The sequence below is a fragment of the Lampris incognitus genome, chromosome 16 (genome assembly GCF_029633865.1).
Source record: "Lampris incognitus isolate fLamInc1 chromosome 16, fLamInc1.hap2, whole genome shotgun sequence".
NCBI classification, from domain to species: Eukaryota; Metazoa; Chordata; class Actinopteri; order Lampriformes; family Lampridae; genus Lampris; species Lampris incognitus.
In genome coordinates, this window is record NC_079226.1 from 28,816,351 (window position 1) to 28,841,053 (window position 24,703).

The 24,703-nt window shown below is 44.5% G+C and overlaps 1 protein-coding gene across 1 annotated transcript in view; it reads left to right on the forward strand.

Moving 5' to 3' along the window:
• The window catches only part of pcnt (pericentrin), an 83,737-nt gene that overhangs the window by 51,597 nt on the left and 7,437 nt on the right, over positions 1 to 24,703 (forward strand). Inside the window, exons 37-55 of the mRNA XM_056295408.1 lie at positions 2,642 to 2,804; positions 4,753 to 4,995; positions 5,554 to 5,786; positions 6,760 to 6,879; positions 7,309 to 7,329; positions 7,714 to 7,950; positions 9,642 to 9,815; positions 14,245 to 14,397; positions 14,537 to 14,719; positions 15,113 to 16,147; positions 19,162 to 19,332; positions 19,518 to 19,707; positions 19,830 to 20,164; positions 20,276 to 20,378; positions 20,544 to 20,716; positions 21,725 to 22,000; positions 22,648 to 22,805; positions 23,478 to 23,607; positions 23,812 to 24,594. Coding sequence (XP_056151383.1) covers positions 2,642 to 2,804; positions 4,753 to 4,995; positions 5,554 to 5,786; positions 6,760 to 6,879; positions 7,309 to 7,329; positions 7,714 to 7,950; positions 9,642 to 9,815; positions 14,245 to 14,397; positions 14,537 to 14,719; positions 15,113 to 16,147; positions 19,162 to 19,332; positions 19,518 to 19,707; positions 19,830 to 20,164; positions 20,276 to 20,378; positions 20,544 to 20,716; positions 21,725 to 22,000; positions 22,648 to 22,805; positions 23,478 to 23,607; positions 23,812 to 24,594 — 4,881 coding nt within the window. The remainder of the gene's footprint in view (positions 1 to 2,641; positions 2,805 to 4,752; positions 4,996 to 5,553; positions 5,787 to 6,759; positions 6,880 to 7,308; positions 7,330 to 7,713; positions 7,951 to 9,641; positions 9,816 to 14,244; positions 14,398 to 14,536; positions 14,720 to 15,112; positions 16,148 to 19,161; positions 19,333 to 19,517; positions 19,708 to 19,829; positions 20,165 to 20,275; positions 20,379 to 20,543; positions 20,717 to 21,724; positions 22,001 to 22,647; positions 22,806 to 23,477; positions 23,608 to 23,811; positions 24,595 to 24,703) is intronic.

Genomic DNA, 24,703 nt, shown 5'->3' on the forward strand with positions numbered 1-24,703 from the left:
AGGTTCGACATGTTGTGCATTCAGAGATGCTCTTCTGCATACCTCGGTTGTAATGAGTGGTTATTTGAGTTACTGTTGCCTTTCTATCAGCTCGAACCAGTCTAGCCATTCTCCTCTGACCTCTGGCATCAACAAGGCATTTTCGCCCACAGAACTGCCGCTCACTGGATATTTTCTCTTTTTCGGACCATTCTCTGTAAACCCTAGAGATGGTTGTGCGTGAAAATCCCAGTAGATCAGCAGTTTCTGAAATACTCAGACCAGCCCGTCTGGCACCAACAACCATGCCACGTTCAAAGTCACTTAAATCACCTTTCTTCCCCATTCCGATACTCGGTTTGAACTGCAGCAGATCGTCTTGACCATGTCTACATGCCTAAATGCATTGAGTTGCTGCCATGTGATTGGCTGATTAGAAATTTGCGTTAATGAGCAGTTGGACAAGTGTGCCTAATAAAGTGGCCGGTGAGTGTATAAATTATATACAGCAGCGTCACTCGTCAATCAAAACAAGCACACCTCGTTTCACCACAGCAGCAAGAAGGATGGTCTGGTGAGACGTCTCACGCGTGCTACTCAGAGAACTGGGATTACAAGAGTAACCTAAAGTTCTCTTTCATAGCATTAATTTTGATGTTTCACTATGGGATATGGAGACTTCTGTAGTGCCAGACAAGCTTATGTCGATGACTGTCTGCCAGCCCCACTTCACACAGAAGTGTGCGGATGAGGCAGGTCCACCGAGGAGCCCACACTCAGGACGGCATGAGCAAGGCTCAGAGATGTGACGTCCAACCTATAAAACCTTGCGAATGTGAAGGGAGATGACTTTCAGCTGCAGCGCAGATATTCTGGGTATCAGTTATATCTATATCTGGATATCTATATCCCCTTTTATGCAGGGCCCAGGAGGTTGCAAGACCCCTGGTAGAATATATCCGCAACCCAGCTGGAACCTGAAGGCCTGAGCTGGAGTAGGCCAGTGTGATAGCATCCACTATCCAGTGAGAAAGTCTTTTTTTGTTGATGGGCTTGTTCCTATGGGGCTTAGCCCAGGACACAAATAACTGTGGTCCCCTTTCCTCAATGCCCTTGTTCTTGCCACATAAAGAATCAGAATTGTCTTTATTGGCCAAGTATGTTTGCCCATCCAAGGAATTTGACTCTGGTTTAGTGGCTCTCGATGTATTTGCATTGTGCCTTGGCTGCCTTTGGCCAGCAGTCATACCACCATGTGCTCTGGCTCTGCCAAATTACGGAAGCTGAGCAGGTATGGGCTTGGTTAGTACTTGGATGGGAGACCTCGCAGGAAAATGATTTGCTGCTGGAAGTGGTGTTGAGGGGTCAGTCTTCCCTGTGGTCCTAATAAAAATCGCAACTAAAAATCCCAATGACCCAGTGCAGTGACGGGGACACTGTGCTGTACGAGATGCCCTCCTTTGGATGAGACGTTAAACTGAGGTCCTGACTCACTGTGGTCATTAATGATTCCATGGCACTGGGTCCGCGGTGGTGTAGCGGTCTAAGCATCGGCTTTGTATCGATGCAGTTGCCCACTGGGGACTGGGGTTCGCGCTTCGGTCTCGTCAGATCCGACTATGGCCAGACTCGATGAAGGAGCAATAATTGGCAACACTGTCTTTGGGAGGGGGGTGGAGTCGGCTTGTGTTCGTCACATGAATGCGTCTCTGTGTGTGTCGGAAAAAGCAGTGGTTCGGCCTGGATTCGCCTTGTCACAAAAGTGGCGAAGTGTCTCCTTCGAGACTGCCGGCCGGAGAGATGCAGTTGGTGAACGCATGCAGTACGAGGGTAGGTGTTTGAACTAAAATAGGGGATCGATTGGCCACTAAATTGGGAGAAATCAGAAATAAATTTAGAAAAAAAAGAAAGAAAGAAGATTCCGTGGCACTTATCGCAAAGAGTATGGGGTTCCCCAGTGTCCTGGCAAAATTCCCAGCCTGGCTCTCTCCATCTGGCCACCCAATGTAATTACAAGCCATTGATTGCAATGTAATTACAAATCGTTGCTCAACGATTCTTCCCTCTCCACCTCAAATTGATGAGTGGTGAGCGTTCCGGCACAAAATGGCTGTCATGCATCAGCCAGGTGGGTGCTACACATTGGTGGTGGTTGAGACGTTTCCCCCCTGAATTTTTGTGTTGAGTTTTGACTTTCACATGTTTTACTGTTGCTGTTCGTTGACATTGAATGTTATGTACTGGAGGCCACGCCCACCGTGGCCACGTGACCATGCCCACATGCAACTCCCCTGTCCCGAATTTCACCCGTTCTCATCTGGTCACCCTATCAGACACTGTAATTATCTGGCAGGCATTCATGGTAATGGGCAAAGGGAGAATTTTCAGCAGCTCTGATATATTCCCTGCACCATTGCACTTTATCACCTCTTATTTTACCTGTATAAGTCAATCCTTGTGTATATATTTGCAGATTGTTGTGTTGTAGTGTTGTTTTTCTATGTTGAGTACACTGGGAGAGCCACGAAACTGGAGTCAAATTCCATGTGCACAAACCTACATGGCCTATAAATATGATTCTGATTCAGAAAGATGACCCGTGACAAGAGCTCCGCCTCATTGATCTTATTTTTCTTCTGTCATTTTTTTTTTTAATCTCTAGCTGGAGCAGACTCATGGTGTTCACCTCTCTCTGGAGGAGCGCTTCTCTCAGGGCAGGGAAGACTCCGCCCAGCTCCTAGTGCAGCATAAGCTGCTTTTGGAGCAGCTTGATCAGGAGGCAGGAAAAAAGAGCCAACTCCAGCTGGAACTGCATAAGGCTGAGGGTAAGCAGTACATTTTCATTGCCTACTGCACTGTCAACCCCACTGACCAGAAATGTTAATTTTCCCTCCGCTTTTCTTCTTTTTTAAGCGTTCAAAGTGAAACATTGAACTACACCTCTCAGGATATTTTACATGAGTGTTTGAATTCTGTGCATAAATACCCCCCCCACACACACACACACATGCACGAACACACTAGGGGTTTCACAGAATAGTCAACTAGTAGACTATCAAAACCACTAGTCGACATTGTGCATAGTTGTAGACTAATCGTTTGTCTGTGGTTTTAGCACTGTCTAGTAATAAAACATTAGCAATGCATTTACAGCAGATATGCAGCTGTGGGTGCTGTGGTTCCAACATAGATTTGTTTGGTTTGCGCAATCGTTTTCTACATTATGCAGTGTTAAATAAACAGAGTTTAAGGTATTTAGAGAAGGAAAGACTCCCGTTATCCTTGCGTTTTGGTTTAAGGGGTGACCATGTTAACTGGTAACTTTAGTGACAGCAGTTGTTGAAAACACTAACAGAGCATGTAGTGTCCCCCTAAAAACATCTAATTTGGCTTTAATCAATTTTAAATACACACTCATGGGTGTTTAATATCTACGCTAACCTTTCACACAAGTTAAATTGTGCTTAGCAAGACTCATTCACCTCTTGAAACGTTTCTTATGGTTTGGGAAACAAATCACAGCTGGCAGTGTAGCTGTATTTTATACCGCTATCGTCAATCGGAACGTTGTGATGATACACAATTGAGGGTAGATTCACCAGGGGCTGCTGCTCCTTTAAGGCAGACATTCAGAGTGCTGACGTAGGCACTGCTTAGAGTTTCCGGGGTGGAGCCATGTTTTCAGCAGCCTAACAGTTAGCTGGTTGCCACGAGAGATTGTGCTGTATCGGTGTCGTTTTGTGTGGCGAGTGAACAGAATTGACTCGACTCGATCTCTCCGTCTCCTCATTTCTACACTCCCACAACGTGACCTATTTTCTATCATTTAACCTGAAATGTTATAATACCAAATTCCTCATTAGTCACCAGCTGCTCTGCTAATCTATGTTTTTTCCCCATATTGAAAATAACTCCAAGAAATGTGACTGCTTCTTGTTAATGACACCGTTTAATTTACATAATGTAGGACAAAAAGGACCAAATGAATTGAACATTCAATTTAAGATAATTTAAGGCTTTTAGGCTTTAGCTGCCGTCATCACGACAACCACGTACGAACCCAGCATCACCAGTTAAAGCAACATTATGCAACTTTTTTTTACCTTAAAATAACAGCTTCAAAATCATTTTGATGGTACACTGACTTTGCCATCCTAGGGAAAAAAATATCACTCGCGGGAGATTGTACTCGCTCAATCCAGGTTATATAGTTCAAGAACAGGCATTCGGGGCGCGGGAATGAAAGAGGCACTGTTCTCCATATTACAAGTCAGTGTGCTATCAAAATGACTTTGAGAAGCCGTTACTTAAAGGTAAAAAAAAAGTCGCATAACATTGCTTTAACACGGTCACAAGTTAAACTGAAACCTGCAAGAAAGCAGTCGCGTTGTTAGTGCAATCAAATGCTCCAGCTCCGACAGGCTTTCTGGGGGTTTAGTCCAATCAGATTGCAGCTCATTTGTAAACAGCCTCTCAGAGCCAATTGAGGAGTCCGCTATTTCATCTACCCCTAGGTTGGTCCCGCCTACATTAGTTAACCCTTTACTGGTTGTATTTGAAACCTTTTTTTGATGAGAATTGATTGTTGTTATTGGGTAAAAAAAATTATATATCAGCCACAATGAATCGACTACTCGACTACTTATTGGGAGTAGTTGAAGACTACTAAAATGGAGCAGTCGTGAATGTCCTACCACGCGCGCGTGCGCACACACACACACACACACACACACACACACACACCATGAACTTGAATATGCATACTGTGTTCAGGCCTGCTGGAGGGCTATGCGACTGAAAAGGCAACAATGGAGGAGGCTCTGCAGCAGAAGGAGGCACAAGAGGAGAGGCTGGTGGAGGAGCTAGAGGGCCTCAAGGTTCATCTACACCAGATGGAGGGCCTCCGCGCGGAGCTTGAAAGTATCCAGTTGCAGCACCAGGTGCTCAGCGAGGAGCACACGATACTTCTGCGCCAGAAGGACCATCTTTCTGCTGGGTTAGGAAAGAGAGAGAAAGGTGAGATGAGAAAGGGAATAGCACATTAAGTGGGAGAAGAGCACACCAGTAGTGGCAAAATAATACAGTGAAATACAGTTTTGCATTAAGATGGTGTGTTAACATGATGATGTATGACTTGTGGTCGACATGACCATATGCTGCTTATGTAATGGTCATGCTCAGGTGTTTGCTCTCTCCATAGGCCATTGCCTAGAGCCTGGCACAGGTTTGTGGGTCAGAGTGGAGTATGTGTGTGTGCAGTGAGGTGTTTTGGGGATAGTTATGCATTACATTTGCTGTGCGGTTTGAGTTTGTTGTTTATAACACTGTCATTGCCAAGGGTTTGTTGCAGAAGCTCTTGGAGTGATGTATGATTTGGTTGAAATTATTATTTGGTTCCATCATGTGAACAATGCTTTGAATTGGAGCTTTTAGACAACACGGCACTCATGGCCTGTCTGAATGGATTGTACTGTATCCGTTAACTCCTTTCATATGTCTTGTCTGCTTTTGAAATCTGTGTTTGTTCTTACTTAAATGTAATAGTCACCCTGATCCTTTTCTGCTCTGATGAAGGTCTGCTGGCAGAGGCTGAACGTTTGGCCGGCGAAAGGCTGGACTTGCAGCGGCAGGCAGAGAAGGACCATAGCACCCTGTCCAAGCGGCTCAGGGCTCTGGAGACAGAGATGGATGAACAGGAGACCAAAGGCCTGGAGAGAGAGCAGCAGCACAAGACCCACACAGACGACCTCAATCAACATATCCAAGCACTTGAGAAACAGCTCAAAAACAACCGCCAATTTATAGACGTAAGTTTTGACAAATTTGGGTTCAAAGGTGAATGTTTAACAAAGCTTCTTTTGGTATGTACCCTCTTTTTTAACACGTTTTATATCCAAATATGTTATCATAATACAGCTAAGAGCAGCTCGCATGTAATTGCAAATATGATCTCACATTGTCTTAGCCCAAATTCTTGATGTTTTTTTGTAAGTGCTGATGCTTAACCTCTAACGTAATGGCCCATACTCATAATAGTTAGCAGCAGGATTAACGATGTGGTACTATGTAATAGCCTGGTTGCTATGATGATAGGCATTTTGCCCAGTGTCTGATATTTACCGTTTTCAATTTCTTGACCCCATCGTTTCCTTTTGATGGTTTGCATGTCCCCTGAGTGATTCATTAAAAACACTGTTTTGCAAGAATACAGTTTCATTTATAAACATCTCTAAAAGTAATATTTTGTCAGTTTGGGTCAGTACTGTCCTTTGAAACAGGTCCTAGTAGCCCAATTGAGAAGTAACATTTGACGCTACATTTTCAATTTCCTATTGTAGACTATATTTAAGGATTGCTTTACATCTAAATGATTTGGGAAAACATTGTGGTTATAGCATTCGGGTTCATGAGGAAGGGAGTGATTTATTAGAGGAGGAATACCCAGTACTTAGATTACAAAGATATTTTGCCTCCAGATATGACAACCTCCTCTATTGTTTTATGGGATCCTGCTGCCAAAAATGTCAGTTTTCTTTCCCTTTTTGAACAACCTAGTTGATGATCCATTGAGTTTATGCTTGGCTGTGGATGATGGAACATTTCATTTACATATTGATTTTAATTTACTTTCTTTGGGGCCACTGCTGCCAGAGAGGCATGGTAGAGTGTCTCCATAGTGGTAACCACCGACATGATATTTTAATGAATGAACTCAGATTACCGCACCATGGATTTTGTGTGGTGCAGTGACTATGGGCCAATGTCTTCCTCTGTGTACAGGAGCAGGCTGTGGAGCGTGAGCATGAGAGGGACGAGTTCCAGCAAGAGATTCGGAGACTGGAGGCCCTGCTCAGACAGACAGCTCGAGGCCAAGCTAGTGGGGATAACAATGGAGAGCAGGTAAGGCCTGCTAGCCTGATTTTAAAACTGTATACAGTATGAGGGTTTTTTGTTGTTTTTTATTTTAACCTTCTAAGACACCCATGACTTTTTTCTTTTCTTTTTTTTGCTTTGAGACCCCAGTTCACCACGTGTAAATAGTTTTTCAGAAAATTTTTATATGAGAACCCATAAGAAGAAGGACCGGGACATGGGGATATGCCATCATTTAGGTCATCATTGACCTATCATGGGATAGGTCATCATTTGAGTTGGTTGTTTGTGTGCATGTGTTGTGTGATGGTGTCTGATGTAGTAGCTACTGGACTGTAAACCAAGTAACTAAAGAAACTGGCTTGTTGTTTAGACTTTTGTATTCACTGGTCATTGATTCCCAATGAACCCAATGTTTGCTGTGTGTTTGTTCCCGCTCTGAACGGTATGCTGTAGATTGAGGACTTGGTTCTGCAGGTATGGAATCCAGTTGTAGCTTTTGTCCCATCTCATGCATGGTGTGGTACAGATCAACCTAACCTCTGTGTGATTACCCATAGATTAGTAGATGCATTTGACCTTGAATGTGCACCCCTGCTTCTTGCTTCTTAGTTTCAACCTTAACTTTTCAGTGTCTGTCCACTGGTATATTGTTTTTGCTATTCCTTAACTTTATTTCCATCTTTTACTCCTCTTGAGTACTGCGGCTCACTGGAATGGCTTAATTTCTTTAGCTTCATAGCAATGGCAACAGATTCAGCATGGCTTCATTAGCAACCAGTTGCATCTTCTGCCTCTAAAACCACCTCCAAACTGTATTCAATCCTGTAATCCAAACTGCTGTCCTGTATATCTCCTTAGGTGGAGAGTCTCCAAGCAGTTATTAAAGACAGGACGGAGGACCACGCCTCCCTTCTTCTAGCCAATCAGCAAGCCCAGCGTGACATTGCTGAGCGCAATGAGGAGATTGACAAGCTAGCCGGGCGAATCAGAGAGCTGGAGCAGGCGTTGCTTAGTAGCGCTGAGAGTAACAGATCTGTCAGTCAGCTTGAACAAGAGCTCCACAGAATGAAGCTAAGAGAACAGGAGCTCACACAAGTAAGAACTTATGCATAACAACTTTGGTGCAATTTAGCTTTTTTCATATGCATAAATATTCCACACCCTCAATTCTTTCTGACCCTGACACTCGCTGACAAAACAACAACTAATACAGCTCCTGCCTACCTGAACTCCTTCATTCAGGTCTATGCTCCCTCCCACTCATTACACTCTGCCAATAAAGGGTGCCTGGTACTCCCACCACAACAGGGCCCTAAGTCGCTAGCTAGACTCTTCTCTTTTGTAGTTCCGTGGTGGTGGAACGAGTTACCAAACTGTGTTTGATTGGCAGAGTCCCTCTCATTCTTTAAGAAAAGACGGAAGACCCAGTTCTTCCATGAAAACCTCTGCAATTGATGGACTTAAGAAAAAAAAGGGAAATAATCTGCTTCTATGCATTGCCTCTGTGCACTGCCTGTTGGCACCTACGTCCTATCGGACTCGAACTTAGCTTTATGGCACTTACTTGTGTTCTCTCCTGTCTAGATCCTTGCTTGTGATTTATTAGCTCTCAGATGTACGTCCCTTTGGATAAAAGCACATGTGAAATAAAATTGCAAATTCTAGGGTTGACCGGAATGCTTCGAAGCCCTCGGTTGTTACCATGGTAACTGACGACGAAATCTGTATTCTTTTTTTTCCTTATTCTTTTTGGGGGGGGGCTGTAAACTGCAGTTGGCAATACAGCACGTAAAAAACGGTGTCCATGTGAACGCAGCATCCTGTTAATTATTTAAGATTTCATGTAAAGGTCTACAAGGAGTAGAGCCGCTGCTCCTTCACATCGAAAGGAGCCAGTTGAGGTGGTTCGGGCATCGGATTAGGATGCCTCCTGGACGCCTTCCTTTGGAGGGTTTCTGGGCACATCCAACTGGGAGGAGACCCTGGGTAGGTCCAGAACTCGCTGGAGGGACTACATGTCCAGTCTGGCCTGGGAACACCTTGGGATCCCCCAGGAGGAGCGACGCCTGGAGTGCCCTACTTAGCTTGCTGCTACCGCAACCCAACCACGGAGAAGCAGCTGATGATGAGATGAGATGAGATGAGATATAAAGGTCTACACTGACAAAAAGCCTTTTTTTTTCATGAGCAACCGATTTCACTTTGAAAGTGTTTTTGTAGCCAGTTTATCTAACTAAAATGGAAGGAATCTGTCTGTCCTTGACTATTCTTGACAACCGTGCATCCGATCGACTTCACACTTGGCAGGTCCCAAGTGTCGATTGTGAAGTCGTTTGGATGAGTGGTTGTCGAGAAAATTGAAGGACATATATACAGGCAGGCAGGCAGACGTTCTCCCTGTGGCGACTAGACAAACAGCGGCACTCTGCCTTTGCAACCCACATTGTGTTATGAGGGGGGATTACACCCGAACGGGCACTACACTAGTTTCAATAAAAAAATATCTTGAAGTCCAATTTTGCTTTTGTCTCTCAATAGTATAATTATGAATTACAATAACAGCCTAATGATCACGTGATAAAAACATGATTAATTGATAATAAAGCTAAACATATAAGCAATTTAGTTTTTAATAGTCTAATTTATTTAATTTGATTATTGCACAGTCGTAGCGAAGCTTCGAATGCTTACTGCCAAGTATTTGAAGTCCAAAAAAAGGGTATTCAGAACAGCCCTAATTCTTCCATTCTCTCAGTGACTCATCAATGTCCTTCTTTCTCTGTCAGGATAAGCAGGCACTTGAGCAGCAGCAGTTATCTAACAGGCTTCAGATCTCGGCCCTGCAGTCCAAGCTGGATGAGACAAAGCATTGTTACCACGACAACACACCTGACCCCACCCAGCAGCTTAGAGATGCCCTTGACACTGCACAACAAAATCTACAAACAAAAGAGCAAGAGGTATGTGATTTTAAAGTTATTATTATTTTGTTTAAAAGCTGAACAGCTATCGCTAGAGACAGTCTGAGTTCTTTTAAAAGAATTTAAATAGATATGGATTGTGACTGAAATGGCTTCAGGCCTGGATTCATTTCTTTGCATCTGGGGCCATATCTGGCCAGTGGTGTGTGCTCAACTCTGTAATTCTATGTCATATACACTGATTAGCCAAAACATTATGACTACTCACAGGCGAACAGAATAACATTGTCATCATCTCCAAAAAAGGGCACATGTCAGGGTCTGGGTAGATTAGATGGTAAGCCAACAATCAGTTCTCGTAGTCATATGTGTTGGATGCAGGAAAAATGGGCAGGAGAAAAGACCTGAGCGACTTTGACAAGAGCCAGATTGTTTTGGCCGGACGACTGGGTCAGAGCATCTCAGCAGTGGCGAGTGCCTACTGACAGTGGTCCGAGGAAGGACAAACCAGCGAGAGGGTGTTGGAAGCCCAAGGCATATTGATGCGCGAGGGCAACAGCGGCTATCCCGTCTGGTCCAAACTGACAGAAGGTCTACTGTGGCACAAGTCACAGAATCCCCCCCCTCCACACTTTTTCTCCCCAATTGTACTTGACCAATTACTCCATTCTTCCGAACCATCCCGGTCACTGCTCCAACCCCTCTGCTGATCCAGGGAGGGCTGCAGACTACCACATGCTTCCTCCAATACATGTGGAGTTGCCAGCCGCTTCTTTTCACCTTACAGTGAGGAGTTTCGCCAAGTGGGGATGAGAGGAACAGGCGTCCCGACCGACCAGAGGAGGCGCTAGTGCAGCGACCAGGACACATACCCACATCCGGCTTTCCACCCGCAGACGCAGCCAATTGTGTCTGTAGGGATGCCTGACAAGCCGAAGGTAATACGGGGATTCGAACCGGCGATCCCCGTGTTGATTGGCAATGGAATAGACTGCCATGCCACCCAGACGCTAAGTCACAGAAAATTTTAAGGATGGTTACGGAAGGAATGTGTCACAACACACAGTGCATCGCACCCTGCTGTGTATGGGGCTACATAACAGCAGACCGGTCAGAGGGCCCATGATGACCCCTGTCCACTGTCCAAAGTGCCTATAATGGGTACGCGAACATTGGAACTGGACCTTGGAGCAGTGGAAGAAGGTCGGCTGGTCTGATGAGGCCCACTTTCCTTTCCAATAACGTGGATGGCCATGTACATGTGCGCCATTTACCTGGAGAAATGATGGCACCAGGATGTACTGTGGGAATTTGACAAACCAGTGGAGGGAGTTTGATGCTCTGGGCAATGTTCTGCTGGGAAACCCTGAGTCTTGAGTCATGTGGATGTCAATGTGACACGTGCCACCTACCTGTAACATCGTTGCAGACCAGGTACACCCCTTCATGGTAATGGTATTCCCTGATGGCAGGCCTCTTTCAGTAGGATAATACACCTTGCCACACTGCACACATTTTGCGGGAATGGTTTGAAGAACATGATGTGAAGCTTTCAAGGTGTTGTCCTGGCCTCCAAATTCTCCAGATCTCATTTCAATTTAGCATCTGTGGGATGTGCTGGACTGACAGTTCTGATCCACATCAGCTCCACTTCGCAGCTTACAGGAATTGAAGAATCAGCTGCTAATGTTTTGATGCCAAATACCACAGGACACCTTCAGGGGTCTCAGGGAGTCCATCCCTCAGCGGGTCAATGCTGTTTTGGTTGCACTCAGAGGACCAAGAGCATATGAGGCATGTGATCATAATGTTTTGGCTCATCAGTGTATAGTGTTCGTGCATCCAATATATTCATTCAGAGCTTTCAAAGGATGGTTTAGATCTAGCATTAAAATATTTTTGCCTTCATAAAGTGACAATAGCATGCTCATTCCAACTCTATATTTTTATTCTGGAGCTCCATTAGCGTAGCTTTGCATGATTCAAAATTAAAAAAAAAAACCCTTATTTATCTTATACTCATCCTTTATGCAGCCCCTCAGTTCATCCTGTCTTAAACAAGCTGTTCTCAATCGCCATAGTGAGACATCTCCCTTATGCTACTCAGGGAACCGGGTTATGGAAATAACCTAAAGTTTTAGCTTGTTTCAGCTGTCTCTTTAAGGCCCCCCCCTCTCTAAAAGCCCACAACTTTCTTCTGATGGGCCAACTTCTGGAAGCCTGCCATGGGGAAGAAGTCAGTGCTTTTAGTACTGCCTCAGCCTCAGGGGGAACAGCTTAACAGGGAAACAGTTCGATGCAACACCAGTGTAGGAGGTTATGCAAGAAAACTAAAAACCTACTACTAATAATAATGATAATAATAATAAAGAACTTTATTTGTATAGCACTTTTCTAAACAAGGTTACAAAGTGCTTCATAGAACAGGATAAAATTGTTAAAAATGACAAATGTACAAAAACATAATTTCTCGTTTTTGATTGGTAATGGTAACTTCTCAAATCCATCTGTACATGTTCGAGGCCGAATACGATCCGGAAAATGAGTTAACAGCACAAATATCCACAGCAACAAAGATTACAGTAGGATGTCTGGTAAATATTATGCTCATTACCTGCTTATTGTGTGACATAATGGTGGATTTTGAATCACAAGCCGTGTGTAAAAAAAAAAAAAGAAAGAAAGAAAGAATACTATATATGCCCCTGTTAATTGGTGTACGTGTGGGAAATGCACTAAAATGCTAACTGAAGAAGTGGAAAACGTCTGCTGTTAGGAAATAAATGTTACATAGGTAGTAAAATGTTATTCTGCTGTCGCCAAATGACTTAGCTCCCTGCATTGTTGGCTATTTGTATGCTGGAGTACATTAAATGCCTATAATACTACTCAAGTAGACTGTTTTGTGAGAACGTGTACATATATTTGCCAAGAAGACCGTAGTTTGACAGGCTTGGAATATCTTCACTTGAGCATAACGGCTTTTGGTATTATAACAGTTGATTGCATATTACTTGAATAAGATTCATTTTTGGGGGATGGTGACATTCATCCTCAGCAGTTGTGAAAATAATGCCATGATTTTGAGTGGATATGGTTGAAATAAAGGCATGTAAACTGACTGCTTGGTGCATGGCTGTGTTTTAAGCAAATCGCCGTTAGCTCTCTAAATAACTTTAGCTTCACTGTATATGCCAATTATCTGCACTGAAACTGAATTCACAAGCCATTTGGTCCAATTACAAGACAAACATTTCAGTGATATAGTGTTACTTCCAGCTTGCGCTTCTGAATCCTCAACATGGCCCTTTACAGATGGAACAGCCCCGTCTTTTTGCACTAGCCTAGCCGAAAATATGGCATGAACAAATAAAAATGTTGTCATATGGCTGTTGTTGGCCTGAAAAAAGAAACTGTATTCATTGTTGTCTGGTGCTTTCTTTAAGAAAGGCAAACAAATTGAAATTCCAGCATTGAACTGTGCCTGGTTCAGGTAGCAGTCCTCAGTAAAATGAAGGGGACATAAAAGTTTGGGGTTGTACTGCTCAGGAATTGTGGTAAAAAGGAATTTTAATCACTGATTACTCATTTCGTCTTCCTTTGGAATTCCATACAAAGGGAATTTGCCTTACGTGCTAACCAAGCTCTTCCCGGTGTTGCACCAAAACCTGTGACCCGTCCGCTCTACCAAACTTTGTTTGAGGGTGGGCCAAACTAGCCGCTGTGTGGCCATTATGAAAATGTGTTACATAGTGATGTAGATAAGTAATGGAAAAAAAACGCTGGACAACAAACGAGGCATTTCAGGCAGTGTTTTCTGTCAGAGAGAATAACTCCTTTGGCATGGACTTTGGGCTTTGTAACTCTGCAGACATTTTACATGCACCTCCCAGCTATATAACACACTTAGAAAGGGAAAAAACCTATTCCGTTGCCTACCAACACAGGGATCACCGGTTCGAATCCCCATGTTACCTCCGGCTTAGCCAGGTGTCCCTACAGACACAATTGGCCGTGCCTGCGGGTGGGAAGCAGGATGTGGGTATGTGTCCTAGTTGCTGCACTAGCGTCTCCTCTGGTCGGTCGGGGCGCCTGTTTGGGGGAAGTGGGGGGAGTAGCGTAATCATCCCACACGCTACATCCCCCTGGCAAAACTCCTCACTGTCAGGTGAAACTGGCCACTTCTTTTCACCTGACATGTATCCGATACATGTATTGGAGGAGGCATGTGGTAATCTGCAGCCCTTCCTGGATCAGCAGACGGGGTGGAGCAGCGACCGGGACAGCTCGGAAGAGTGGGGTAATTGGTCGGATGCAATTGGGGGCAAAAGGGGAGGGAAATCCCCCCCTTTTTTGGGGGGGGGGTATGTGATATGACCTCTTTAAAGTCAAAGTTAAAATTGACTACTTTCAGGCTGAAGTAGTAAATACTACATACATCTAATTGAGTAATTTGATAACTTTTAAGGTGGAGGTCCTGGTTAGTGAACTGGAGCAGGTGCAAAGGGACTTGGGCATCAAAGAGGCCGAGCTAAAACACCTGACGTTACAGCTGGAGATGCTGACCGATCACAATGCAGCTCAGGTTAATCAGCTCCAAGAAGAGATTGCCCAACTAAAGGCAAGTTTCTCTTTCACGGCAAATTTTTTTTCTTCTTTCATCTATTTAAATTATTTGGCCTCATATGTTCATTACTGAAACAAATTACTTTTTCAAGAGGTGGAAGTGTAAACAAAGCCTGTTTGCTACTCCCTTGTAGGAGAATGTGTCCACCCTCACCATTTTGCAGGAAGAGCAAGAGGGAAGAAAGAATGAGGAAGGAGGAGAGCAGAGCCTCTCATCTGCACTGCTTGAGGAGAAAAATCAAGAGATAGACCACCTCAACCAGGAGATCCAGAGGCTGGAGCAGCAGTTGGAGAACACTGGGGATAACAGTGTAAGCGTGCGCACACACATATGCACACGCACACATACACTGGATAGTTGTCATCAATTTAAAGGTTAATTTGTGCTCAGTGGATCAGAATGTCTGATAACTGACAGGCATCATCATTTATGCAAAGGTCTCTATCATATCAGTGGCAACAGATGATGTTTAACATGGCAGTAATTTTGGCATTTCAACACTGGCTAGCCAGCAAACTGTACAATGATCTTTGATGGTGTCCGCAACATAATTGAATTATGGATTTGCACAACAGTAAAGTGTGGCTTTTTTTTTTTTTCTTACAAAAAATATTTTCATCCACAATGAATGCCACTGTTGTGCAGCACTAAGACATGTATTTTGATCTTGGTTTCTAACTTTGAGATCTAACTTTCTCTCTCTCCAAAGGCTTTGGAGGCTGAGCTTGAGGACCTGCGCTCTCAGGTGGAACACCTGCACTGTGACATCACGAGGCTGCGCCAGGATAAACAGGAAGAAGAGGAGCGCCTACATGAGGTCATAAGCACGCTGCAAGCAGAGCTTGCCACGCTTGGGCCCACTCTACACGAAGTCAGCGATTCCCAGGATGGTGACAGTGTCAACCCTTCCCCTTCTCGTAGTCCCGAACCACACCACTGTCCTATCAGAGGGGCAGGGAGGAAGGGAGCGCCGGACAGTCTGAAGCAAGAACTGCGCCTGACCCACTCCGCCTCATCTCACTCTCTCCACGCTCGTCTTGAGGCTGTACAGAGTCAGCTGGAGACGGCAGAGGCAGAGAAAGAGGCACTAGAGCGATTACTTCTCACCCAGGAAGAGGAGTACAGAGGGAACGGGGAAGCGTTGGGGAAGAGACTGATAGAGGAAAGGGAAAAGGCAGATGCACTCCAGGGTCTGCTTGTGCTGAAAGAAGCTGAGCTGACTGAGGTCAGAGCCCACGCAGAGCGGCTGGAAGAGAAGGAGGAGCATTGGAAGGTGTTGGAAGAGGAGAGGGACTGTTGGCAAGCTCAATTCTCTGAGATGAACACCCTTTGCGGGGAAAAGGCCCAACTTTGCACCTTAGTCACAGAATTGAAAAGGCAGGAGCAGGATAGGGTGCAGGAGATGGAAATGCTGAAAATAAGGGAAGAGGAGATGAAAAGAGAAATGGATGTTGTCAAGGAAAACAATCTCATGCATGAGAGACAAGTCCAAGAACTGAGGGCCAAGGTAGGAACTTTGGAGAAACTAGTAGCTGAAGGGAGGGCAGAGGTAATCACTCTGGAAACCGTGAAGGGAGAGCTTTTTGCTGAACGTGAGGCGCTGAGGAAGCGAGAAGGTCAGCTCCAGGAGGAAATAGAACGCCTAAGACTGGAAGTAGCCTCACAGAGAGCCTTTATCCAGGAACTGAGTCTTCAGCTAATGGAAAGCAAAGCCAAACAAGAAAAAGCAGAGAAGGAAGTGATGGTGAGTTAGAGGCTATATTGCAAAGTATTTTTATTGAAAGCAGTATCAGATGACATAACAATGAGCGTGCGGATGTACATTTTTAAAATTTTTAACATGGAAAAGAAAACTTGTTGTTAGTAACACTCAAATAGTAGGAAAAGAAAATACAAAATCCCAGGCACCCAACCATACCAACATTCACACACTCCACCCTGGCTCATTTAGATTGAAGAGTACACATACATATACCAGAATTTAACAAATCAGCCATATACACGTAACAATTTTTTTACAAACCAGCCCTTAGTCTGGCAGGACCTGCAAGTTTTTAAAGTATGATAAAAAGGTTGCCATTTGTGAAAAAAACTTGTTAGTATGTCATCTCACTGTATATTTAATTTACTCTTAATTCTCTCAAGTTTGAGAAAAAAACTGTCTTTGAACCACTGTGAAGAAGAGGGAGGGTTAGGAGAGTTCTACTGTAGGAGCAGACATCTTCTGGCTAGTCAAGATGTGAAATTAATCATTTCTGTTTGCATAGAATTTAATTGGACTGACTCATCCGGGGTCCCAAAGATGGCAATCGATGGACAGGGCTGTAGACATATTCGCATTATGAGTAGAGGCTATATTGTTTGGAAAGAGGAGGGGGGGGGGACATATGAGGCATTGAACAAGATCAATCCTTACATACAAACGTTTTATTTTCCCAATTAACGACTGTTTCCAGTGACTGACTAATATTGAGAAATGAATTTTATGGTGTGTGATGGTCATGAGAGCACACCATTGTCATAGAGCTGGGAAATATATCAGTATAATTTTGATATGGGATTAGATATCATTTGGGGTTTCGTAATATTGTGATATATCATGATGTCATTTGAAATGAACAATGAATGCCTCTACCTAACATGATCATTTCTCAAAATGTTCTTGTATGTAGATATCTTATGAAAGCACCAAGTTATTCCCAAAATATAATCACATTATCACTATTAAGGTATTGAGTCAAAAATATCGTGATATTTGATTTTGTGAATACCGCCCAGCCATACATTATCATCATATTCGGTTTCCCATCGTTAGGCCTTTAATTCGTTTTAATTTACATACATTTTAGCCAATTGTTTAAGAAGTCAATATTTTTATTTGCTTTTTTTTTTTTTTTTTACTACAAAGACGGTAGACTATGACCTGCTCATGACCACATTTTCATTTTCAATCATGTCTTGTTTTCACAACTAATAATGTCTGGAAAGAGATGGGTTACTGTGCGGATTAGATTAGATTGTTTTATTAGCCACACGACCAAGGTGGGTAGAATTTGTTTTCGGTACGCGTTAAGCTGCAGCACAATACATCCATGGACAACAGCAGACACTCCCCATAACATATTATCACAAACAATACAGTTAAACGATAGCAGAAACAAGCATATTACACACAACAATTAGGGGAATGTTAGTATGCATGCCAGCGGTGTGTGAGGACGGGAATTCAGAGTCCTGATAGCTAGGGGGAAAAAACTTTATGAAGCATTTAGTCTTAGTGGACAGTGACCTGTAGAGCCTCCCTGAGGGAAGGAGCTGGAAGAGGTGATGAGCTGGATGTGAGGGGTCAGCGATCAGGTCAACTTGAGAATTCACCTTGGTTTACAGAACAAGGCTAATAATGACACAGCTGAATGCTGTGTTACTCGCAAAAAACAGATATTAGCAGCGTGAATGAGAGGGCGGACAGCAGAATGGTGAGGATGCAAGGAGTAGAGGTGACGAAGGCAAACGAGTTTAAATACTTGGGGTCAACTGTCCAAAGTAACGGGGAGTGCAGTAGAGAGGTGAAGAAGAGAGTGCAGGCAGGGTGGAGTGGGTGGAGAAGAGTGTCAGGAGTGATTTGCGTCAGAAGGGTACCAGCAAGAGTTGAAGGGAAGGTTTACAAGATGGTAGTGAGACCAGCTATGTTGTATGATTTGGAGACAGTGGCACTGACAAAAAGACAGGAGGCGAAGCTGGAGGTGGCAGAGTTGAAGATGCTAAGATTTTCATTGGGAGTGACAAAGAATGACAGGATTAGGAACGAGTATATTAGAGGGACAGCTCCGGTTGGACGGGTTGGAGACAAAGCCAGAGAGGCAAGATTGAGATGGTTTGGACATGTGTGGAGGAGAGATGCTGGGTATATTGGGAGAAGGATGCTGAATATGGAGCTGCGAGGGAAGAGGAAAAGAGGAAAGTCAAAGAGGAGGTTTATGGATGTGGTGAGGGAGGACATGCAGATTGCTGGTGTGACAGATGAAGATGCAGAGGACAGGAAGAAATGGAAACAGATGATCCACTGTGGCGACCCCTAACGGGAGCAGCTGAAAGTAGTAGTAGTAGTAGCAGCTAGATGAACCACAGCTGGCTATAATTAAACAGTGGGGAGGCTGAGTTCTGTTGTTGCACAAGACTGCAGAATCTTACTCATACATGCGGAGGAAGTGACTTCAGAATCAGGAAGTAGAGGGTAGAATGCCATCTGGCTCTTGTTTTTCAACAACTATAATTCTTTTATTTTGATTTGGGATTTTTCTCTGATGTGGTAAGGAACCGTTGTGGTCAGACAAAAGCGATGCAAACTGTAGGCCTACTTCCTCTGTCTACGGGCTTTAGCTTGTCTTGGCATTCTGTCGATACATTTGTAACTAACTGGTGTTTTTTAGCAAAATACAGACTGAGTCAGCTCAGCTACCGTATACCAAGTTGTTTTGAGTCCTGGCTGTATAACTTGCAGCAGCTTTATTGCCAGTTAACACAGCAAGAATACAAGTGGACTGTTTGGAAATTACGTCTGCTGCAATAAGAAACACGATTTGAGTTTATCTGCTGATGCTGTTATGTAACCAGATGGCAGTTTTGTCTGCAACAGGAGTGAAAAGTCTCAAAAGCATGAAATTTGGTATGTGAAAATAGCATATTCTTGAAAACTACCTTCAAACTAAAGTGGTGATATGATGGTAATGACGCTAACACAAATGTACCTATTTCCAGACCCATGCTGAAGTAACCCTGGCTAAAACAGATGCCGCCTTGAGACAAAGAGAAGCTGAGCTAGCTAGGCTCAGGGCTGAGCACCAGGCCCTGAGAGGGGAGCTGGCTACTGTGAAGGAGGGGCTCAGCACCAGCACAGAAAGAGCTGAGAAATTATTGGAGGAAGGACAGGTACAATTATACAACCGGAGTATAGAATATAATTTATTATAAATAAGTCCTGATTTCTTATTAGGTGTTTGACTCACGCGCTGCAGACTAGGCAGCATTATCATATGATCCAAAATTATGGCAGCATAAGTTAATTGGATTCATACGGCGGGATTTTATGTTCATTCCCTTTCTTTGTCCATCAGACAAAAGACCGTGCCCTTGCTGACCTGGAGACCAATAACCAACGTCTGAAGGCGGAGCTTCGAGGCCTACAGGAAGATCTAGCAGTGCAGGAAGAGGAGCTAGCCTATCAGCAAAGAGAGCTACAGAACCTGCGACAACGCTGCCAACAGCAGGACACACCTGCTCACAACCAGGGCTACACACAGAAAGGTTGATACCAAATACCAAATGTTACCACACTCATTTCGACCATTTTATTAAAACAAAAATATCTCGGCCTTACATAGTAAGATTTAATATATCCTGTGTTTTGTATTTTTTTGCCATTTCAGATATTTCTCATAGAGCATTCACAGACAGTTTGTGTGTTTCTCGCGACGAAGCCTCCTTGAGCTCCCCAGAGGTTTTTAGGAGACTGGAATGTTCTGAGGACAGGATCCAAGAAGGGCTCCAAACCTCACTTCTCCAGGGCTCTCGACTGTCTGAGCTGAGTGTCTCTAACAGCCCTGGTCTGGATCTGCCCCAAACCAAGACCTTTCCCAGAGTTGGGATGGAGCCCCCACACTCCAGGACCATCACACCGGAATCAGCCAGTCAGAGCACCCACTCTCAAGGCTCCGTGTCGGTCTCTGACAACATCTCTATGCTAGACTCAGACACTGACAAAGTACGCAGTCTCCACTGTTTCTTACTTGTCTAAGGCTGTGCGTTCATTACATCTATAAACAGTAAATTTAAAGTAATTCAAACATTGTTTGGAATTTTTTTTTCGAAACAGGTGCGTGATTTGGAATCTCTAGACATTTCAGTCCCACCGTCTCCTTTGGGTTCCACCTCCTCATTGTCAGCACCAGAATGGGCGAGCGATGGATATGGCAGCAGTAGGTCTTGCTATAGTGTGTGTGTGTGCGCGCGTGCATGTGCACGCGTATGCGAATGTGCACGCAGGGATTCACTTTTAACCCTAACAGATTTTTGACAACTGCATTCCATTTGTCCAGTGTTTCTCATTAAACCTCCTTCTTTCTCCTTTTCTTGTGGTCCAGATGTGAGCTCAGAGGTGGGGATGAGGCTGAGAGTGGAGCTGGAGCAGACAGAGAGGTTGGATGCTCAGTTTGTTGAATATCTCCACCGCCGTGGCATGAACCCCACAGTCAACACAGACAGTGCTGCTGGCAGTATGAGCTACAGTGATGACCTACTGTCGCCGGAATTACATGTAGGCTACTCCAGTTCTCTCTATCTCTCTCACTCACTCACTCACTCACTCACTCACACACACACTTGCTTGCTGGTTGTCCATCGTGCCCGATGATGACCATCTTCTTCTATTTGTGGGTCCTTTGAGGACTCAGATAGCAGAAGATACCTGCGCAGAGATGGTTTTTAAAGTGGCATGGGGGGGGTGCGCTTCTCCCAACGCCACATGACTTGATTGTAGAGGAGATGGTTCCGATGGCAAGGGGGATCCCTAGACGACCGGCACCTCCACACAACTGCAGGGGGCTGCCGGAAATCCAGTTTTTGGGAAACCGCCTCGAAGCGTGCCGCCACAGCTTGCTTTTCTGTTGGGGTGAGCTCCCTTAGCCTTATGTCTTCCAGACTCACCCACAAGGCAGCGGGGCAGTGGTTGATAGGTGCCAGGGCGTGTCCACCAGGGTGGGCCTGCACACCATATCTCTGGGGCCCACTGCTGCTCCGAGATCCCCTGCCAAGTTAGCCTGGGGCCGCAAGACCCCAGTTACCATGTGTGGCCACGGGGAGGCCTGGCAGGAGTCTTGGTGAAGGAGAGGCTATGTACTGGCAAGGGAAGGCTTACACGCTACGATGCTTCCCTATTCGCCACAAAGGCTAGCCAGCGGCAGCAAGCTAAGGGCAGGAGGGACACAAGCGGGTTGGAAGAACACATGCACCTTCCCTCCAACTACACACTGCTGCACTAGACGCATCACAACACCCTGTGTGTATGTACACACACACACACACACACACACACACACACACACACACACACACACACACACACAGTGAATGAGCATAAAAAAATTAGGCTTAAACATGACTGATTAGTGTATATCAGTAACATAATTTGCTCCTTGGTAGAAAAGAAAACCAGCAGTACAGGTGGTCCCAGAGAACTGGATTGAGAACCACCATTTGTGTGTCTGGTATGGCATATTAATATGAGGCTTCACTGAACTGTTTGTTCTTCTCCCTTCCTCTATAGATGCTTTTGAAGAAAGTGTATCAGGAAAGCTGCAGAATTCTCACTCTGTCTCAGCGCCGTGCCACTTCCTCGTCCCAGTACCAACTTTCGGACACAAAACTCCTCTCATTGGATCAGACATTGCATTACTCAAATGGCAGAGACAGCCCACTGGATCTGATGGACAAATCCCCCTCCACTCCCCCAATGAGCTGGCAGCAGGAGAAGAGGGCACTACAGGAGACTGTGATTGCTCTCAGAGAACTTCTCTGTCGAATGGCACAGAGAGACACAAGGGTGGGTTGTGCTTTTGGAAAAAAGTGCTGTAAATAGTCTTCATGTTGTGGCTAAGGTGGAGTTGAAAAAAAAATGTAAACAGACAGTTAGAACTAGGGATGCACGATGATATTGGCATGACATTGGTATTGGCCGATAAATACTTAAGAAGTTAATTATGGGCATCAACAGATAGGAAAATTTCTGCCAATGTGGTCAATAAAGCCGATAAGGTGACACGTTAACTATGGCCACACGACAGCGCTAAATGTTTTATGCACGCCAGCAACAAGCTTCAAGATATGTCAGCTGTATAGAAGTATTTCAAAGTATCTGAAACGGATAACAAAATTGCTATCTGCAATGCTTGTAAAGCACCAGTGATGCGAGGGGGGGTAAAACCATCCTTCTTTTTCTTTTTTGTTTCGTTTTCTGATCATCCTGAAAACCACAGAGTTTCTGAAAAGTAGGCAAGAAAAAAACAATGTAGTGCATCCCTAGTGAGAAAACACTATCTGCAATATTAACGTGGTTGTTGCCAAGTTTAAAGTAATCAGTTTTTGAAGTCATGAGATATAGGAGAATTTCCATCACTTTAAAGTCAGACTTGATGCTTCTTAGAGCTTCGTTAAGTATCCCTGCCAATCACTTCTGTCCTTCTTCTCTAGACTGACTGTAGAGATGATGGCAGTATGCATACAGCACAGGCACAGACTGATGGACAGGTGGAAGTCCAACTGAGAGCAGAGCTGGAAGAGAACCGGACACAGCTAAACGCTGCCCACAACACTCAGCAAGAACATAAAAATAAAATACAGTCCCTGAGGTATACCCACACGCTGAACTGCTAGCACACAAGGGCCCGTTCCAATAAGTTATGTCATCGAAGACGCAACATGAAGAACACACTTTTTCTTAGGCTTCACCAACACAGGTTTTCTTGATACCTTGGCATAGAGTTTTTAGACTTTCATTAGGCACTAGTGTTAAGACCAATTTCAATATTTATTAAAGTTATATAATCAACTCAATGCCAAAATTGACTTTTTTCTTTGTATACCAAAACCATTCAACACAGGCACAGAAAGTCTTAATTTTTCGCAAACTTGGTTAAACATTTTTTAAAATATTAATGTGACATTATTTTTCTGTTTGATAAAGAATGCTTGAATTTAGTTGTTCTGGTATTTTTACTTGTAGGATCATGCTGCACCCAACGCTCAAATAATCATGAATACGATCGTGTACTGTGTATTCTCATAATAATAATTATAATATTAATACACAATACCTCAGTGGTTCAATGGGTTATGGTACACCTACCATGTATTTTTTTATGTGGGTTAGAATCGAGCTCATGATCTTTGTCTCATGTTACTAACATTCTTGTCATCTTTCCTGGAATGCCACTGTAATGCCTGAAAAATAATTAATCTCGATTATGATTTCTATTGTGATTGTTATTATTAATCTTAATAATGCTGTTTGTTTCTCCCAGTTTGGCTGTTAAGGAAGGAGAGGAGACTTTGATGAAGGAGCAGGCCAAAACCCAGGAGCTCCAGCAACAGCTGGAGCAGGAGAGAATTCTGACCCTCCGCAGGGAGAAAGAGGAGGAAGAGAAGCTAGAGGTACTGGATATACTGACAGAAATATATGAAATGGAAATATATACTCAATTTAATGGATGGTTATCTCTTAAATATGCTTCCTCTGTGGCATCAAGAAGCAGATTGAATAACACAAAGAGCCAAGTGTGTTGAGTCATCGTGAAATTGAAATTTTAATTTTTACAATCCCCGCTCTGAGTCATTACCTCTCTCTACCCTCTGCAGGCTCTTCGAGGGTCTTTGGAGCAGCGGGGGTCAGAGATTGTGGCTTTGAAGGGTCAGCTGGAACAGGAGAGGGTGGCCTGCAGCAACCTCAGACGTGAGCTCCAGATAGAGCAGTCTCGTAGCATGCTGTTAGAAAAACGACTTGACGAGGCCCTTGAAAACGAATGCCAGCGTTCAACCCGCCAACAAGATCTCCACTTGCAGGAGAGGAGCCACTTGGAGCGCCTCCTGAGTGAGGCAGAGTCTCGCTTAGCCAACACCCACTCTCAGCTTGCTGAGGCACATAGGAAGCTGGAGGAAGAGAGGGAACAACTCTCCAGCCAACTTAATGAGCTCAGCCGCAGACAGGAAGCTGATGCAGCCAGAGACAGGAAGTTCATCTCTGACATGCGCTCCCAGCTGGAGCAGGAGCGAAGGCAAGGGGAGGACCTAGCGGCCATGACTGACAGGCTGAGGGCCGAGCTACTGCAGAGCCAAAGAAGAGGAGAGGAGGAGGACAGGAGGAGGGGGGAGGAGTCGCAACGGGAACAGGAGGCCACAGCCTGTCTTCGAGTTACTGTGGAGACCATGAAGGAGCAGAAACAGGAAGCCAGCTGTGCTTTGGAGGCAGAACGAGACCGTTTCAGACGCCAAGGGGCAGAGCTTGCAGCGCTAAACGAAAGGCTGCAACTGCTGAAGGACAAAGGGAGGGAGAGGGAAGAGCAGTGGGAGAGAGAGAGGAGGAAGGAGATGCAGGAGCAGATGGAAAGGGAGAGACGACAGGAAAGGACCAATAACAAAATGGTAAGATAACAGCCAACTCCATCAATGGGTTCATAACACTACTGTAGTGAAATGATTTCCTGTAATATAATGTTCATATTGTAAAACTGTGACCTTGTTCCAATCGCTG